Raw genomic sequence first — 20,947 nt, 5'->3', positions numbered from 1 at the left:
ACCCTAGATTTTTTTCAGGAATTATTTATTGCATCATCAGTGTGATGCCCTTGTGCAGAGATATGGCAACTGAGAACAATGCTTGAAATAAAGTTTCTTTTGACATAGCTTTTCTCCCTACCCCCATTTTTTAGCTTGCTTTTGCGGGAGTAGGTGTTTGGTGAGGGGAGCTAACCTCTAAACTGACATATATGGCAAATCTTGTGCTGATCTGGTTACGATTAGGATCTTGGTGCTGCTCTCTAACCCAGGCTTACTGTTCAGACTTTGTCCTGTTTTTCTGAAAAGCAAAGACAGTGAATATCTTTAGTTTGTGTACAATCTGTTGCAATTTTTTTCTGCGATAGCTCACAGAGTAAAAATTGCTAAGTAGGTCCCTCTGTATTTTGTATTGGTTTGTTTTGCAGTGGCATGGCTGCTCTTAAAGGTTTATGCTTTCTGCCAGTTGCTTATTGTTCACCTCATGCTTATCAGCTGTGAACTGGACCACTGAAAAAGTAAAAGATGTTGGAAGTTGTATTTTGGTTAGGTGGGTTTATAGTTGCATCAGTACAGCTATGAGATGGTGAAAGTAAAGCAAGGGGATTGAGAAGTATTGTTTTAACAAGGTTCATAAATGGAGAAATTTTTAATGGAACTTCACCTTTGTCGAGAGACCTGTGGAAGCTTTACTGAGAGCACTAGGGTTTTTTTTCCTTCCATAAGAAAAGCTGAAAGAATGTGGTTTTATTCTTTATCAGTATTTTCCTGGCAGTCAGATTCTGAAGTTTTGAATTACCTATGATCAATTATCATTTTGACAAAATGAGATGTTTATTCTTGGCATAACAATACTGGAAGCTTAGGGTTTTTATTAAACTAATGAAGAATTTGACCTATGCAGTGTAAGCAGAAAGATCATCATTTATGGATGATTCTGCTGTCTTTTGTTGATTTCATAGCATGCATAAAATGGGGAGACTGGAGATGAGCAACCCCAGCATGTTAATCACAGTCACATTCGATCTCTGACAAGAGCTGCTAGTACTTTTCAAATAATTAGCCCCCTTGCATGTTTGGATTTTGTGTTGTTCTGATGTATGTGTTGCTACAGAAGGGGTGTGAATGTGAAGGATATGTTACCTGCTGAAGAAGAGAAGGCAGTTATGCAACCAAAACCTTGACAACAGTTATCAGTTAGGAAATGGCATATCAGTGAGTGAGGAAAAGAGAAACCTTTCTGGCATAACCTTAGTATAAACAGATTCAGCTTAGATTTTCTTTCATTTTTTCATCTGCATCTTTGGTAAAACACTTGCAACTGTGCTGTCTGTTTTAGATAAGGTCAATTAACGCTTGCTTGTATTTTGCTTTATAGTGGCTTGAATTAACTATTAATTAAAGTAACTGGTAACAGTGAGGCCTTTTTCACCCAAGAGCTGATGAGTCCGCAAACCACAACCCTCAGAAGTCTGTGTCCCATCTCTCCAGCACATTGTCTGCCATAGCCAGCGTGACTGGGGGGATCTCGGCTGGTTTAATACTGACACTACAGGGCTTAAGGGAGGCAGAAGCAGTTTCAGTATCCTTGGTGACACTGAAGAGTGTCTGGCATTAAGTATGACAGGGGTATATGCTTGAGCCATAAGGTCATAGAGGATTGCCACAGCATAATATATTTTTAACAGATAGGGACCTGAAATACCAAGTTCTTCAAAGATCTTACAGTTGTTAGTGTAACTATTGACAGTACTGTAATTCAGTAGCTTGGGGAAACAACCAGTTTACTTCCTTTCCCCAGTCTGGTTTTGTGACAGTTCATTTCACTGTTCAGTTCAAAACCATACATTTCACCATTTTTTTTTTGTTAATTGTCACACCTTATTTCTCATGTTGTTGCTTTCTTGTGGGTTATTCTTTTGTATTCTTAGGCTTTGCAAGGGAATGTTTAACAGCAACTGGTATTATAGCTACTGTTCCTTCTGAGACTGAGAGCAGGATGGTGTCACCTTGTACTATAACAAAGATTAAACAGAATCGGTTTAGAGCAGGATACAGGATGGACTTTTTATGCTGTTCCCTGACTTGCAACAGTGACTTGGGGAGAGTTTCTGGCAATTTTTCTCCCACTAAGCATTGCATTGAACCAGTGTTAGTTAAGATGGAAGGCATTAGTTGATGTTTCATTCCTTAAATCCCTGCCCTAGGGTTGGTAAGAGGAGGAATTTTCGCTTCCCATGACTCATGTATTGAGCCAGGAGAAGAGTTTAGAAGTCAGTACATCCTAACTCTCCTTTTGGAGCTAGTTTTAAAAAAAACCCAAAACCAACCAAAACCAAAACCCTAGGAATGAACTTGTCGAAATAGAGTGACTTCACATGTACCAAGTTGTTTGTACTTAGGAGCATTGAAATATGAAAAGAAAAAGGATATATTTTATTTATTAAAAAAAAAAAGACTCAGGGAATGCTATATTAGGAAATGCTTTTGTTAGGAATGCACATTGTTTGAAAATAGTTAATGGAAAGAAATAATCATATTGGTGAGTAATCTGGCTTGAAGCCTCCTGGAGATGTTTGACAACATAACTAGATGGAGAGAACCTTATTTGTTCATAAAGCACACAGAAAATGTTGAGTTTTAACCATCAGAAAGTTCTTTCAGGATGCAGCTTGGTTTATTTCTATCCTTTTAGACAGATATATTTTTCCTCCTCAAATACTGTGACTGGATTACTGCATGAAAAGTTGCTGAATAGAGACTGCTTGAGACTGCTGACTGAGGCACAAGAAACTTCTGCTGTCCACATTGTTTCAGTCTGAACAGCCTCCTCCTTGATCCAATTGACTCAGTTGTCAGTGTATTTCCGCACAGTTTGGAGATTGATTCTGGACTGCAAGTAGGTACAAATGCTCAGAGGTGACTGGCTTAAGGTACAAATCCTTGGAGATGACAGATGATCAGTGAGGGGTAACAGGCCTGATAGTGCTTGGAGTTGGGTGATGTTGCTGAAGTTGCCAGACACAGGCACTTTGAGTCAGCCAGGGGGTGCCTGTGGGATCTAGTGCTGTGAAGCAAGTGTTTTGCATTGCTTTGTAGAAGTGTCCTCAGCAGATGGTGTATCAGCCTTTAACAGAGCTCCTTACACACCTCAGATCTCTATTTCAATTTCCAGCCTCTGTCGATGGTTTTGAAAGCAGGTTTTTCTCCTTGTGGCAGTGATGGGCTATCCCTAAAGGTACATGTGCAACACCTGTGGAATCTGTGGCCTAATGCTTTTGATAGAACAGTTTATTTTTGGGTGATCAATTGAATAGCTGTAGTGATTCAGTATTCAGTATGTTTTTAAAAATACTTTTTTTCATTTATTGAGCATAAAGGACTTGCTGCTTAAAGTGTCTTAAGGTTTATCATGATAGTAAGCTTTGCTGAAATACCTTCTAGAAAAGCTTAGAGCTATCTTTCTAGTATGAATTTTATGAATGTTAGGGAATAGATAGCATAGTTAAAGAATTGTCCTCTAAAACCAGAGAAGTATATCAGTAGTTTTGCAACTAATACATGTGGTTTCTGTTAGGAATTATTTATTTAGACATTTTTCTCTAATATGCATGCTTACAATTTAATTTTATTAGGTTGCAGAAAACGTAATAAATTGTCCCTTTCCAGGAAAAATAAAAGTCAGGATCCCAATGTGTTGACTAAGCAGTTACGGCAGTCTTCCCATATCCTTGCTGGGCCTCCCTTTTTCTCTCGTATTTCAGGGCATCTAATTTAGCTTTCTACTTTATTTATTCTTCCTTGGATTGGCCTGGCCATTTTGATAATCTGCAGCTCCAGTCTGCTGGGTGATTCCATTCCCTTCTGGCTCACTTTTCCCCCCCCCCCCCCCCCCCCCCTCTCTTGCACAGTAATAACTCTCCCAACAGAGGCAATTAGTGACCCCTCCCTGTTTTCAGCCTGCAGGCTTTCACTGACCCTGTACATTTTCTTTGAAATCAAGGACTAGACACATAAAGAAATGGCCAACTGTGAAGCTGGTGTGGTATGGACTAGCTAATGTCATACCAACCAGTGGGAGATGTAGCAGTAAGAAGTATCCTAAAAGCAAGAGGCTGAGAATTTGCATCACTTAAACATTGAAAATATGTTGATTATTTCTATGCCTATTGATCCTGTAAAGCTTATTTCACAGAATTTCACAGAATCATCTAGGTTGGAAAGGACCTTGAAGATCATCCAGTCCAACCATTAACCTAACACTGACAGTTCCCAACTACACCAGATCCCTAAGCGCTATGTCAACACGACTGTTGAACACCTCCAGGGATGGGGACTCCACCACCTCCCTGGGCAGCCCATTCCAACGCCTAACAACCCGTTCTGTAAAGAAATGCTTCCTAATATCCACTATAAATCTTCCCTGGTGCAACTTGAGGCCATTCCCTCTTGTCCTATTGCTCATTACTTGGTTAAAGAGACTCATCCCCAGCTCTCTGCAACCTCCTCTCAGGTAGTTGTAGAGGGAGATGAGGTCTCCCCTCAGCCTCCTCTTCTCCAGACTAAACAACCCCAGTTCCCTCAGCCGCTCCTCGTACGACATGTGCTCCAGACCCTTCACCAGCTTCGTTGCCCTTCTCTGGACACGCTCGAGTAATTCAATGTCCTTTTTGTAGTGAGGGGCCCAAAACTGAACACAGTCATCGAGGTGCGGCCTCACCAGTGCTGAGTACAGGGGTAAGATCACTTCCCTGTCCCTGCTGGCCACGCTATTTCTGATACAAGCCAGGATGCCATTGGCCTTCTTGGCCACCTGGGCACACTGCTGGCTCATGTTCAGCCAGCTGTCAGTCAACACCCCCAGGTCCCTCTCTGACTGGCAGCTCTCCAGCCACTCCTCCCCAAGCCTGTAGCACTGCTGGGGGTTGTTGTGGCCCAAGTGCAGCACCCGGCATCTGGCCTTATTGAAACTCATACAGTTGGCCTTAGCCCATCGCTCCAGCCTGTCCAGGTCTCTCTGCAGAGCCTCCCTACCCTCGAGCAGATCAACACTCCCCCCCAACTTGGTGTCATCTGCAAACTTACTGAGGGTGCACTCGATCCCCTCATCTAGATCATCAGTAAAGATGTTAAACAGGAGTGGCCCCAAAACCGAGCCCTGGGGGACACCACCAGCCACCAAAACCATTTCCTGGATCAGTCTCCTGAAAGATGCTAATAAAGTTTTATTTGAAGCAGTCCAGGGTTTTTTTACCTCTTTGCATCTTGCACTTGAAAAATGTTGATGTCTTGAAACGATTCTGAATTTAGTAAGTCCTGAAATGTCCAGCAGAGAATACTCTTCTAATGCTGTAACTTATTAGAGCCTTCTGGAATTATGTTTAATGGCATGCTACAAAGCCCTGGAGGGTATGCTTAGTTACTGCTGTCATGGCAGTGTTCTAAAAATACGGTGCTCTGGAGGCTTCTGTTAGAATTAAGCAACCTCATACTTTGGTGTTCATTAGTTGAATTTCATGCTTTTCCTTTTACTAGCTGTTAATATGTAACTAGATTGATGGTAACTGTGAACTGTAGGTTTTCCTTTCCTGCCTTCTTGATGAGCATAAGCTAAAATTGGCATGATTTAAGAGCAATTTTTTTAGAAAAAGCTGGCTCTGTAGTAACTGTAAAGATTATAAAGTAGGTTTGAAGGAAGAATCCTACTATATTAAAGAGGATATATTGTTACTGTGGCCCCAGTAGTATAAATTGTATATTCATTATGATATAATGCAGGAAAAAATACTAGTGTTTTCTAACAGTGTTTTCTGTGAAACTGTGAATTTTTTAAGTAATATCATCACATGGTTTACCTTACCTTTTCAAAGGGGCTTGCACACTGGCTGTTGGCTCCATTTCTGACATTGCAATCAAACTGTTTAATCTGAAATGCAAAGAAATTGGAAATAAACATGGGGCGCTCACTCCAGAAGCCCAGTCACATCTGGCACAGATGCAGCCTGCACATCTCCCCGTGCCCCACAGTAGGCATGGCAGGTGTGAGTGACAGTTCAGCATATCAGCAGAAACCCAGCATCCTGAGAAAATTCAAAGGCTGAAAGGCCAGGAGCTTCCAGCCTGGGGATAGGTCGGAGGGAATACTACTTTCAAAGCTGGATTTGATGGAACCAGTGAATTGTAATCTTATTTAATTTGAACTTTGACTTTCACCTTAAAATCTTGTCATTCAATTAATATAGCATATTTCATTTTAGAAAATTAGCATGCATGCATGTGGAAATAAAATACTAGCATGCGATTATATGTGTCACTTCATAGCATTTTCCTCTTCTGAAAGCAATGAAATAAAAAAACCCAGAAAACCAGAGTATAAAACCAAAATGTGTGAAGTTAGTTTGAAGCAGCAAGAATTTAGAGGAAAGGTCTTTCCCATCGCAGTCAAACAGCTCATTATTGAACACGTGATAGTTCCATCAAGGACTATTCTTAGTATCAGGAATTTGAGATGACTTGGTTGTCTGTCTGAGCATTACTTAAAAACGTTGAAATTGGCATAAAGAGTTAATATGTAAGAGTGCTGTCAAAACTCTGAAGTTTGATAGATGTATTTTACTGAGATTTTTTTATTTTATTGATAATATCTCAGTCTAGAATTGGGGGGGGGGTTAAGTCTGTGCAATAAATTTTTGATTTGTGTTTTGTAGTTTTTAGGCAGGACTTGAGCTCAGGGAATATCAAATGAATATTGTGTTTTAACTTGGGACTGTCTCTGCTGAGTCCCTGAAGACATTGTCAGTGTACGGCCCAGCTGGTTAGGATAGCAATCTTTAAAAGCCCGTTAGGGAAAAATTAGAACTTTTCTTCTTTCTCTCCTTTTCTTTCCAAGGGAAGATATTTTTCCATGTTCTTTCTGCCTTGAACAGACCTATTAACTATCATTTTGGACTTCGGAGGTTTAGTAAATACACTAATATGCAGTAACAAGCATCCTTCATGTTCAGTATTAAAATTTTTCTATAGTTCTGTCGGTCATGCAAATGCCTTTTGGCTCTTTCAGCTTTCCCTATTAGACTGCCTGCATTTGTGATACAGAGTTGAAAAACGAGGCATTTCAGCTTTTTTTTTTTTTTTTTTAAGGTTAATTTGGCATACTTGGTATTTGTATCTGAGTAGACGGCCATCTGTCCCTCAGGTCATGCCAATTATGCCAACTCTGACAGCAGCCAGAGAAATTCAGTTCTTTCATTCAGCCTGCACAACTGTTTCTTTCACCTTTTGTCTATTAAGGAGGTTGGCCTGAAGTGGTTATTTTCTGTTGCATAACTAGTACTTACCAAATGGTGTTGCAAATGAATGAAGCAAAACCAAAAGCTCATGGCAAGGCATCTTCTTGAAGTAAACTTTAACTTAACTATTATGGCAAATCTTAAAAGATGGAAAATAATTGAGTTACAAGCTAATTTTAACATAGAGGAGTTTACTATATAGTAATAATCTTTAAAATAATTGCAGCTAGCAATATAAGGTTTGTGCATGGATGGGTGAAGGTTCCAATGGAGCAGAAATTCCTCATTTGTTTGTTCTGGATACCCCGCATGTTCTGTTTTCTTTATCTAAAAGCAGTTGCAGGAAGAAGGATTCATCTCATACTCAACATGACCTGAGAATAGAGCCATGCCTAATTCGTGATATTTCAGTCTCATTCTCATGTGTTAACATGTTAAGTAAGTCAGGATTATAGGCCTAAATTTAATCTTGAAATACAAAATGGATTGTGTTTGTGGGAGGAACAAGTAAATCAGTATTACCCACATGAATACTCTAGCAAAACGTATGAATACTGCTTATTGAGTGCAGCGATCTAACTTCAGAATTCTTATTTTTTGAGAATCTTCATAGTGCTTTGTTGGACAATTGTATGGAGAGTCAGATATTTGTTCAGTTAGTTCCCTGAAGAAACCTTCACTTACTTAGATTGAATGTCTGATACTTTTTTTTTAATCACTGACATAAGTTACAGTCCAAAACTAAAAAATATCCACTCGTTACTTCTTCAGTACTTCTTTAAAAAGACAGAACTTGCACACTGACAGAATTAGTAGCATGCTATTTTGGAACAAGTATTATTCACTTAAAAGAATCAGTGCACCAGCTCTTCATTTTGAATAGCAAATATAACTTGGTTTGGGTCATCTTTTTCTCCAGAAAATTATATTTATTCCTTACCTTCTCCCAAGTTTTTGAACTGATTCTTTCAAAGACTGCATTAAAAATGAGGTAATCTTATGGTAAAATTTGTAGCATGCATAAAGAGAAGCGAGTTCTTGTATTGAACATTTTTCCAGGATATCTATCATGCAGTACTTAAGAAGAATTCTTGTGAGTACAGAAACATGGTGGGCCCTAACTCTGTCTCTTCTCTTTTTCTACAGTCTGTTTCCCATCCATTTTATGGTGTTCTCTTGCTGAAATAATCTTGTCTAATCTTTAATTTCTGCGTTAAAAATTCTTATTCTATATTGCCTTAATCTCTACTCTTGCTCTTACCTGTATTTCTTGAACCATTGCAGTCTCCCGCATGCTTCTCTCATGCTCCTTCTAAGTCTCAGCAAACATGATTCCCTACTTCATATTGCTGAAGTGACTTATAGTGACTTAGGGTAAGACATTGCATTCTGCTTTTTTCTTTGTTTCACAAATGTTAAAAGAAAAAGAATAAAAATCTTATAATTGTATTTACATAACAAGTGTACGTTTGCTGTCTGTGCTTCACTAAGAGTACATCACATCCCTGACTAAAGTCCCAGTAAACCTGGGACCTGCCTCTACTGTAGTTCAGTTCAATGGATGGATTATACACAAAAATGGCATTTTGGGAGTGGTAGGCAGGCATCCTGAGAGCACAGCAGAAGTGACAATACTGCAGTTCACAGTAGTACTCTACTCCACTGTGAGTGTAATTAGCTAGCTTAAAAGTTTACTTCTGTGTATTTGGAGGCTCTGGCATTTATGTCTTTGTGACTGTATATGTAAAAGAAAGTAGTTATATGCTTACTTTGTGTAGTACTTAGAAAGCAATTCTGCATGTCAATGTGCTGCTTCCCCCCCCATCCCTCTTTTAAGTTTTATTGTTTTAGTCAACAGTGATTACTGAGCGATTTCTTTTAGTAATGAGCTATGCCTTTCTTTTAGCATAGCAGGTCTGTTTTCAATATTTTCAGATTGTTCTTTGGCTGTTAATCTTTGCGTTTTTACTCTATATTATTAATCTGCTTTCTAGCTTCAAATTTTTTTTTATCTTTAAAATCTACAGGAATGCTTTGAAGTACTTTCTCTCTGTGCCTTATGTCAATTCCATTTAAGTTTTTCAGTGGTAGGATAGGTTTAACATAGCAAAGAAGTACACCCATCTACTGCAAATGTCACCCTAAACCTCTTGAACTGCTTTTGTTTAAGCTAAAAGCAAACAAGCCCTTGCCTCTGGCCTGAAACAAAGCATAGTGAGCTTCAAACCCAAAGTAAATAACTTTGTGAAGTTATAAACAATTAAAAAATGGATGTCTTGAATTCTTCTGTAGTGCCACAGTGAGTGGTGCTCACAATAGCAGTAGTTTTTAATACCATTTTTGGTTGAGTGTTTTGGCTGAAAGAAAACTGAGTGTATGATATTTCTCTTTAAGACCATAATGACAGTGGGCTAACAGCTGTGAATGCTCTTGGTGGTTAACATATGAGACCTTGGTTTGATTCTTGTCCAGTGTACATACTCTGGGGTCTGTGTTTGCATGGCTTACACCAGGTTTGTAGATATTTTAATATGCTAGGGAGACAAGCTACATGTTTGGTGGGTTATTGGTGGTTAGAGTGGTTAAGAATGAGGAACCAGAAGGAATACAAGCAACAAAAACTTTTCCTGGAGAATAAAGATCCAGTTGTGTAGAGCTAGGACAGTATCAAGCAGGTTTTGAGAAGGAAGGTAACTGAAACCTGCTGCTGTTGTGTGTCAGAGTTAAACGTTCCTCTTCCAAAGGTACATCACCAACTTGCCAAAGTGGAACCCTTGTAATAATAGTATATTATAAATTACCTGTGTACAACTAATCTGTATCCTTTGATACAAACCAGACCCCAAGGCCTGTGATAGAACTGATGGTTATCATCAGCACGTAGCACTTGGCACATGCAAACTGCTGCACAGATGTATAGCTAAACATTGTGAAACCTTTGCAAAGTAAGTAAGAACATCCCTTTGGGGGACTTTGGATTGAATTAGTGTCAAAGCTAGGCCAGGGGTCAGTTAATTGACCACAGTGGTCTGTAAAATTAAAGGAATTGTTTCCCAACATTCCTGTTTTATAGATGCTAGTTACTTCATTAATTTGTCTTGCAGGTTCCCACCATGTTTTGCAAACACTGAAAATGCTCTCGTGGACATTTTTTTTTTACTTTTTAGCTTTTAGTTATTTAGTCTCTCCTCCTTCTTTGAGCAGCTTTCCCCTAGATGACATTTTTCTAGCTTGCTTGCATATTGCTTAAGCATGTACTGATATGGAGCCATCAGACAGACTGGAGACGTGAAACTTTCTAGTACAGTAGAATATGTCTTTCTCTACTTGTTTTCCACATATGGTCAGTTGCCCTTGTGGCAGAAGGTTCATATGTCAGAGCAGACACCTCTCTTAAGAAACAGAGAGGGGAGACAGTAGGTAGCTTTTTTTCCAGATCGATCTCACTGCTATTGGCAGGAGTCAGATTTCTCTTAGGGTGGTTAAAGATCCTTGAGAAATTATTTGCCAATTCCCTTGAAAAATGTCCCAAGATCGCTCCAAAGATTGAAATCTTCTATCTGCTACTGTGCTCCTTTGCAATCAGGCTTTTCTACAGCTGGTGACTGGGAAACTAAGTCACTGTATTTGGCCAGATGTGATCTTTTGCTGTCATACATACACAACACTTGCAAATTTTGCCCTTTTTTTTTTTTTTTTTTCCTTTTAATGCCCTATAACCTGTCATCTGCCCTTTGCCCTTACCTCTTAAGTATTGTATCATCTGTATTCATTCTTCCTTCAACTCCTTTATCCTTGCTGGTTGTCTTTCCTTCTTTCATGTACAGTTATTTTCAGCTGTGTTCCCACCTCTGTATCCAAGCCTTCCTGCTTCCCTCATTGTCATAGATTCCTTGCACAGACCCTGGCCATCTGTTCCTCACCCTTTGCATCCTTGTCCTACGTTGGTATTTTTCAGTATCTCACCTCCTTCTGCTATTCCTTTCCTTATCCTCGTCTTCAATTTGTTGTCATGGGAATACTCACTGTGAGTTCTAAATAGTACACAAAGAGCTGTGGATTCATTTTATTTTGTAAATTTTTGATTGTGGAGACAGAATTAAAAAACCTAAAACCCTAAAACCTCCCAAGAATTTAAAATCTGTGAGAGAAGAAGACAATCTTGAATAAAATTGTATAAAAATCATCATTGCTTTTAGACAGAGGAAGATCTTCTAACCTCGTGGCATGGCAACCTTGCATGTTATGTAGGTCAGAATCTGAGAAATTTCTGTACTTCTCAGTGTTTGTCATTACTGTCTCTTTCATGATTAAATGCTGTGGAATATAGAGGACCAAGAAAATAATAAGAGGCCGTACTGGGAAACATGCTTCCAAGCTGGAAACCAGCTTTTATGATTTTATTACAATTCCCTGAGAGCTCCTTCTGTGCTTCCATTTTAGAGAATTGAGAAACATTCCTAAAGAACTTAATGAATGTGAAAAAACAGAGAAAGCAACACCTTTGTGGCCTCTCTTGCAGAAAGCATTGGCTTGTTCTTTGCACTTGCGGTATATGGGCCTAGATAAACTCCTTGGCTTCTCTGCTTCCTCTGCAAGTTTTGTTCCAGAAAAGTTCTTTGTCAGAGTGTGCTCTGGTGTTTGTCTTCCCTGGGCTTTATGAACTGCAAACTGCACCTAAGTACTTCTCCTCTGAACTGTGCACTTCTGTTTAGTATGGCGTAGTGTGGGGACTAACTTAATTTCTTAAGAATTTTGTGGAAAGCCCAGAAAGAGTGCTGTTTAACGATCCACCAAAATTAAGATGTTGGTGTACTTCAAGCCACATACTGAAACCCTCGCTGCCTCTGTGGTTACTTGCACTGACAGCGATGAGTAAACAGCTGGACATATTTTTCCCTGAATTATATATGCCTTATCATTACTGTAATTTCTATATAAATTGAAGAAAAACTAGAACATTCTTTTTGAAAGGAGACCTTCTTGTATGTATGTATGCTCACATATTCATGAACATATACTTATCCAGAAAGAGTAATTAATTTTTAAAAACTGAGCTATAAAAGGAACCCCTAAACCCAGTAAGCTGCAGTTGGGCTGAGTCAGTTCTAACCTATATGGACCACCAGTATGAGTTTTCTTTTTACCATTATGGCTGATCTCTAAAACTTAGCAGTAAGCTCTGCCTGATATTTATCATGCATTTATATTTAATATTTGTTTCTGAAAATACGGACTGAACATGAGTTTAAATAGAAATTGAGAAGCGATTATAGCTCCAAAACAGTTCTGTTTGCATTGTATGAATGTGGTACTTGTGTTTCAGCTGCACAAGAATATAAATGATATGGTTAAATTATCAAGCCTAGGGGTTGCAAGAAACGTCTAGGAATGCTTTTCCACTCAGTGGGGTCCTCAGTGAGAAAGGGAATTTATAAGTGGAGACTTTGTGTGAGGGTTTTTGGGGAAAGGCAGAATGAAACCTAAGCTCTGACAGCCACCTTCATTGTCTTCACAATTAGTCTGATACACTAGTTTTCTACTGGACTGGTGCTCAGAACATCTTAATGATAAACCAAAGAGTGAGTACTTACAAAGCATACTGTTTTTTCTTCTTTTTTTATTTTGGTGTTGGTTTCAAATGCAGTAACTAGTTTCCAAACTATATTTTATTAGAATTTTTTTTTTCCATTCTCATTCATCTCATTTAATATTTGAAGGTGCTTTGACTAATGCTGATTATTGTGTCTCTGAGGGACGAGTCATACATCCTGCTCAGCTTAAGAGTTTCCAAAGTATCTCTGGAAAACTTCCAACTAAACTGGAAGGGCCTGGTTCAAGATGGGTGGCGGATTAATGGAGAGAGATCTCTCTTTACGAATGATTCCTTCTGGAGTAACAGGAGAATGGAGGGAGTATTCACACCAGCCCTGTGAGACAGCCACTTCTGTGAGATTCCTCTGCCTCAGGCCTGAAGGAAGGGAACTCTGAAGTCTAGCAGTGTGGGTGCAGCACAGAAAGAGGGGACCATGGCTTTTCATGCCTTTGAGCTATAGAGGCTTCTATTCATCAGTATGCAAAAGGGATTGAGGCCATGCCAATGGCATACCAGACTTTGGGAAAACTGGTCTCAGCAGCTGAGCAGGTGGATCTGCTACAGCTTTTGTCACTGCTTCCATTGAATAAAGAGAGCTGGAAAAGGACCAGAGGACATCATCTAATCCAAAGCCTCCATGTCATGGAGTCCTTTGTATAGAGATGCCAGATTATGGTATGAAATAGGATTTTGATCCCAGGCTGAACATGCAGTACAGAACAAGATTATGTGCCATGGGAGTGAAAATTTCTTGGACTTTAAGTTGCTTCCTGTAATTCTTTTCTGTTGTTCAGAGCCTGAGACTTATATTTGGGTGCTTTTGTATTCATTTTGTCTTTGTTTTTATTATACAAGTTATAAACATATATAAATTTATAAACTTAAAAGTGTATATCATATGTTTATTTAAATATATTTCTATGTATACACATTTTATAGGTATGTTTAATATATGTTTCTGAAAGAGGTGACTTTGTTCTTTGTTTCCTTTATCAGTTTGCTGAAAGCAGTCAGAAGAAAGAGGCTTTACAAAAAAGCATTGAGAAATCCAAAATTGGACGTGAAGATACTGTAAGTTGCTTTGACGGGGAGGTATTCCTGCCAGGAAATAGGGCTACAAATATACACGGTTTGTAAATACTAATGTAGTCATTGGAAATCCATTAATTCTAAATACTGGTGATGAGAACAGGATGTTATAAAAATCAGATACTGGATTATTCCTTAGTTGGTCATGCACTAACAAGTAAAATATTGACAACTGGTTGCTCCAAGGCTGAGAAAATGCGTGACTGCCTGAAGTCTAGTAATCTTCCAGGCTTTTTCAGATTTAAAGATATCTTAAAACTTGAACTACCCAGAGGTAGGTACCAAAGTCATCAATGGTTGCTGAACTGCCAAATCTAGTAGCTGCAAACTTAGGTGTTGGGCATCTTATTTTTTTACATCTTACTTATAATCTAGATTTCTAAATTACTATTCTGAGCAGCTGTGTAAGATTGGTGCTTTTTGCATGCTGAAGCTGTTAACACTGCAAAATAATATTTAGGCTTCATATTTACCATACATAGGAAGTTGCATATTAGTTAGAAATACTTCATATGGTATTCTAAATTGCTGCTTTGTTTTGAGATGCTTAGTTTGAAGTGGTTTAAACCTCAAAAAAAATGCATAAACAGGGACAGCCAGAAGGTTTCTGATGGAATTGAATTTTGTAGAAAAGTACCAAATCTTAGAATCCAAAATATTTTTCTATAGAAATGCTCTGGGTTTGACTGTAATCAGGGAATCACAGGCATGTTTCTCATGCAGTTGTGCTTGTCAGGTTTCCAAATGGACTTGGGCTTCTCTGCCGTGTGGCCTGCCCTAGTCACAAAAATCTATGGGTCCTGGAAATCCTGTTCTGACTGATGCTTCCAATGTTTTGATTTGGGATTGTACATCAGGAAGAAGTCCTGAGAAATCTAGATCATGATGTAGGTCTCTGAGCAGCTGGCCTCCATACCCCAGCATCTGGAAGCTTTTGATTTCCAATCTGCATTTTCAGAACGTGCTGAATACAGACTGCTGGCAAAAGCACTGTGAATATGAAAGTTTTGGGGGAAAAAAAAAAAACAAAACCAAAACAAAACCAACACCCACTCCACCCCCAAAAAAAACCCCAAACCAAAACCCACCTCAGGCTGCTGGACTGCCGTGGAAATTGCCACTGGCTAAAAACCCGATGGTTTACAAATTCATGCTATCTGGCTTTTTTTGGCTACCCAGTGCCCTAGCATGAGTTCTTTGAATCTCAGCCAGTTATAGTGTTTGGCTGTAACTACAGACTGAATTAAAACTATGTGCTGAGTTGGCTATGGGAGAGCTCATGTTGAGTCAGTGTCTGCAGATTCTTATTGATCAATAGAATATTTGAAGTTGGTATTGTATACTTTCCCAGCAAAGACTACCATATCATAAATATCTGAATTTACTTTTGAGACCACTGCTCTTAAATGGTGTGGGAAAAAGGAGGAAAATAGATTCAGAGGGTATTAGCACACAGCATACTGATTTGTGGAAGTATGAATGGTAGGTTGTTCTGTAATGCTGTCTTTAATTACAGGACTGGCACTCCTAAATATTGTTTAACCTTTAAACCCAACAATTAAGAACTCAGTTTGGAGTTTGTCAAACCACATAGAGTTCAAAGGTTATAGAAAATTGTTCTTTTGTTTATCCATTTTGGCTTTATTTTTTTTCCTTCCAGTTTGTACTTGATATCATTTAGTGTCACTGAGACTTTTGTGTGTGCATAAAATGCTCAGCTGGTTCATTGACAGAAACCAGCAGTGAAAACAGCTTTTAAATTTACATATTTTTATTTTTTGCAAAACATTCTGTGCAATAATGACTGATTTTTATTTTTGTATTTTTTTTATATCTCCCAACATACTTCAAATCCTCAGGCGGAACGTGCAGCTCTAATAGAGGAACTTGCTGCCCTTCGGCAGAAAAAAGAACAGTTAAAGGCAGAAATAGACAAATACAGAGAATGTGATCCAGACGTCGTTGAAGAAATGCGTAAGTTGTATATCGTTTAAACTGAACTTTTGCATGAAAAGGTCTGCACTTCTTTAGTTTAAAAACTGGTATGCAGAGATAAGCCAAAGAATAGCTGCTTTTCTTTGTAAAGCTGTAAGCAATACAATACAGGTACACAGACCATTTTGTTCATGTTCTGTGTATTGTGTAAAGGGGTTCTTACTGCTATGTACTCTGCCAGCAACTGTGCAATTAACAATCCTAAAATTGAAATACTCTGATGTGTTAGAATTAATATCAGGACCATTCTTTCTAGAACCATATTAATTCTATAACTTCTAAGTGTGGTGAATCCTAGAATGGGTAGGAAGAGTAGTCTGGCTCCCACTTACCTTCAATTCCATGCTGGCAAAACAGGTATCTTTCTACTTACTTTGTCTTGTCTGTTTAGAACATAAGCATTGTGTTAGAAACACTTAACTGTCACGTCTACATAAGTATGGTATTACACTGTTGACTTACTGTTTGTACCACCTCTGACATGCTGGGTTTTGGTTGGAGTTTCTAATTCTAATGCAATATGAGGAATGATGAGGGACTTTAATACTTAATACAGAACTGGGCCCTGAAACATACTTAATATTCTGATCCTTAGCACGAAAAATGAAAAGCATGCATGAAATTTTATTGAATTTTCTCTACTTCAAATTTCATGTTTTATTTATTAGGTTCTTGCATTGCTACCCAAACACCACTGCGTATTCAGTTGCTGTAATGCCAGAATGCCATTACAGAGTGATGAGGAACAAGCACAGACCTTTTTCTGAGAAGATATCTGACTGAATCTTTCTCTTTCCTTATTCTCCTAACAAAGTCCACAGCTTTAGAAATGTGCTGAGAGAAAGCCAGGAACATAAACAGAGTTGGCAGCACACCCCAGAATTGGACATATATTTATTTTGAGGGGCTGTGACATTTTTTGTCAGCTGCGTTATCTTTCCCCAAGGATGTAATGGTATGCCAGGGAATAAGCAAACTCGAGACCTGAGGTTAGTTACTGTGCTGTAAATCCCTCGCTATGTGCTCTCCTGAGGACAAGTAACAGGCACATTCCAGCTGATTCCAGCTGTAAAAATGAATGAGGTTAGGCAGATACCGACAGCAGAGGGATTCATAGTGCCAGGTATTTTAACTGCTGAGATACCCTTGCACTGAATGATCTGAGGAGCCTTTCTCTGAAGCAGTTGCAGTGAGCACATTACTAAATACTAGGCACAAGGGGTCAAATGGCAGCCTGAATGCTAGGGCAAACTGCGTGAGCTGGCAACACAGAGAATAATATCCTGAAAAAGAGGGAAAGGGAAAGAAATTTTATCATTAGTTACTTCAGTCATGCTCTTCCTTTTTTTTCCTTTTTTTTTTTCTTCTGGAAATGTGTGGAAGCTCCACGTGAGCTTCTTCAATCAATGGAGGGATGAGCACTTAGGAAGCTGGTGAGGTTAGCCTTGTTGGGCTACCTGTAGGATTCCCAGGCAGTAGTGTTTTGAAAATAATTTGTCCCTGACCTTTGGTTAAAAAGTTTCTGCTTCACTACATGTTTCATCAGTCATTGTTGCACTGGCAGTGCACATTGTTGCTGGCAACTTATAAATGAATATATGTGATGTCAATTTTGAGGACTTAATGTCTTTGTCAAAGCTGAATGGAATTTTATGGGCTTTAATGGGGGAAAAAAAAAGTTGGGGACATTTCTCTTTTTTCAGAGTGCAGCAAAGAGCAAAGGCAAACACGATGCAGGAAGTTATAGTTTTTAGTGTTAGAAGGCAATGAAGAATCTCAGGCAATGGAAGGTGTTCAGCTAGACATGAAAGTTACTGCTGCTGTTTCACAGAATAACCTTATAATCAAAGTTACTGGTTTACAGATTTTAAAGCATTTTCAAACTGCATGTAAGTGATATGATTTTCTACTGGCTGTACAATTTAGATAACATAATCCTTGTGATTATTTCCAGTTAGATCACCTGAGCAGATTACTAACTCTAAATTACCTTTCATTTTGAGTCAGAAATCAGAGGTGGCTGTTATGTTACATAATTACACTCTTTTTAAGAGTTGGATTGTTCAGTATAATATGTTTTGTAATGGGCAGTTGTTACTTTCTACATTTGGGTTTTCCCTCTTCTTCCTTAATGACTTCAACCTGTAAGGAAATCTTTCTGATGCTCGATATAAAATTTCACTCTATTAATTTCCCATCCCATATCATAGAGCTGCCTTGATTTTTGTTGTGGTATTTTAGGGGTGTATCAAATTGATATCTGATTTCAGTGGACTTCAAATTTGGTGAATGCTTTGCTATGCCTTTTTAATTGCTCTTTCCCTCAAAGGGGTATTGCAGAAAAAAACCCCTACTGTACAGTGATGAGCCTCATTAAACCACACACTAATTCCAGGGTCAAAACAAAGTTTGGATGATTCATAGCAAATATCTGACGACTCAACTAAAAGATGAACATCTGTCTTGCTTCCTGAGTCTTGTGGTGGGAAAGTCATGTTTGACCATGTAACTAAATATATTATAATGCATATTCACAAGGGGGCAAATCAGAATACTAAAATACTGACTCTGTTTTTTGCTGACTTCACTGCTTGTCATTTTAATATCGGTAACAAATGTTTTGGTATATATTTTGGCTTGATTTCTTCAGCTTTTGTATTAGACAGATGAAGTATAAGCTCTTATGCCTTCCCAAGTTTACAGCATTTGAATGCAGAATTTCAGTATTTGTATGTAACAATTAACTACAGTAAATAGCAGAAGAAACAAGATTTAGGGACTACCCACTAGAGGAAGCTACGTAATAGTCTGGTCTTGTGGATATATTTGGGTAATTCCATTTTGCAGGTAGGGTATTGTAAAAATATATCTAGAATTACAAAATATGTGGATTTCTTGTAACAACCACTGCAGTTCAGTGGTTGAAGCTTGTCTTTGTCGCTTGAAAATGTTGTTTAAACCATCTTGTGTGAGTTAGAATTGAGTAATAAATTCTTCCTCAACATTAAAGGCAGTAAAACTGACAACAGTCATTGGAAGTAAAAAAAAAAAAAAAAACCAACCCAAACATAAATACTGGGATTTTATACTTCCCTGTTAAACTTGTAATCCTGCCTCAGCTGGTGCAGGACATAACCCTTGTTTCTCAGCTTTGAGGCAGATTTTTGTAGACTGGAGGATATTCTCATGGGAAGCAGCCATTGCAGAGAAGAGATTCTCTGTTCCTCCAGGAGAAAGGCTTCTATGACATACATGTATGGATACATGTGATGCTGCTAGATTCCCTAAAGATTACTGTAGAGAACAAAGGCATTTCAGTAGTTGATAATTTATCCAGATTTTCATAAAGACAACAGAAAAAGCTCATGTAACATCAAGATTAACCTGCTGCATAAGTTTAATTCTTTCTGCTCACCAGAGAGAGATGTTAGGGAGCTAATGAAGTTCTTCTGACAATTAATTTTATAGAAGAGTTTGTCTGGCAGCGTAAGTGTATAAATGGTATGGATTTTGCTCTGAGTTGTTGGCCAGTGTGTAACTGGAAACAGCTAAACATTTTCAGTGTTTACTGTAAAACAAACACTTCTAGAATTTCAAACTTCTTGTTCTTCCACTGTAGCTAGAGGAATGTTGATTTATATTAACACATTGTTGGGTCTTTGCTATTTTTTTCACAGTAGCTGTGCTTTGGTTACTTTGTGCCTTTGCATGGGACAGTAATCTCAGAAATAGCTACATACTGACTGAAGTTAGTGACTTCCATGTGGTATGATTGCTAATATTTATGGGGCTGGTCTCAGATGTTGCCTGTCAGCATTCCTGTTTTATTTAGCATGTTGTTAGAATGTCCAATTACTGATAATTTTTATGTCTTAGGCTTTTACCTTTAAAACAGTGATCTGAACGTGTCTAGACAAACTGTATATTCAAAAATTAGCAAACTGCCAGATACAACAAATGTAATGTAGCAATTTTGGTGTCAACCTTTTTACTTCTGCTCTCTTTGTTTATTTTTATCCTGTAGCAAGAGGCGTAAGTTGTTCAAATGAACATGATTTCAAACCAGAAATATCCAGATAGTTATCCTTTTGAATCTCCGAAAGCATGATCTCAGAGGCATCACTACCAGTCCAGTTCAGGGTTAGATTATTTTCTAAAACTAATACTTATATGACTGTGTGAAAATAAATTTTGGGAAAATATTCAGACTTTACTGAATACCATAAAAATGTCATGCATTATGTAGTATGTACTTGGAAGTGTCTTTTTTTTCATTGTATATGCTTCAAAATTTTCTAATTCTGATGTGTCTAAACACTCAAAATCTCAGCTTGACAAACTGTTGTGAAGAATTATGTCAGGGTATACAGACAGTATGAGAAAATAGGTCTGGGTTTAGCAGTTTCTTCATCTTAACTTGAGGCTGAATGATGAAAAGGTAATGTTGGTTCAGCTGCTGGGTTTTGTGGGGTGCATAGTTTGGGTTTTGGGGTTGGTTTTGTTTTTTGTTTTTTTTTTTACAAGTACGTAGAAAAATAATAGATTTAAAAGCGAGGACTCCTTTTTTTACTTAGTCTCATCTTTCAGAGAACTTATATATTTAATGTATTCATCTCCTGAAGATTTGGATGAGGATATGACAGGAAATAGGCAATGTGTGTTCATGTACATAACTTGTGGGCTATCTGCTACTAATAAAAACAAAACCACAAAGCGCCCCCCCCCCCCCCTTTTTTTTTTCCTTTTTTCCTCCTTCATCATGGAACTACCAGAATTATAGAATGGTTTGGGTTGGAAGGCACCTTAAAGATCATCTAGTTCCAGCCCCTCTGCCATGGGCAGGGACACCTTCCACTAGACCAGGTTGCTCAAAGCCCCATCCAACCTGACCTTGAACACTTCCAGGGAGGGGGCAGCCACAGGTTCTCCAGACAACCTGTTCCAGTGTCTTACCACCATCACAGTAAAGAATTTCTTCCTTAAATCTAATCTAAAACTA

The 20,947-nt window shown here is 38.4% G+C and overlaps 1 protein-coding gene across 1 annotated transcript in view; it reads left to right on the top strand.

The window, feature by feature from the left end:
* Nucleotides 1-20,947, top strand: part of MND1 (meiotic nuclear divisions 1) — a 41,117-nt gene that overhangs the window by 6,461 nt on the left and 13,709 nt on the right. Inside the window, exons 4-5 of the mRNA XM_074821418.1 lie at nt 13,861-13,935; nt 15,813-15,927. Coding sequence (XP_074677519.1) covers nt 13,861-13,935; nt 15,813-15,927 — 190 coding nt within the window. The remainder of the gene's footprint in view (nt 1-13,860; nt 13,936-15,812; nt 15,928-20,947) is intronic.

This window comes from Strix aluco, chromosome 4 (genome assembly GCF_031877795.1).
Source record: "Strix aluco isolate bStrAlu1 chromosome 4, bStrAlu1.hap1, whole genome shotgun sequence".
Taxonomy (NCBI): Eukaryota; Metazoa; Chordata; class Aves; order Strigiformes; family Strigidae; genus Strix; species Strix aluco.
The sequence above is the reverse complement of the archived record's forward strand: the minus strand, read 5'-3'. Positions and strand labels throughout refer to the sequence as shown.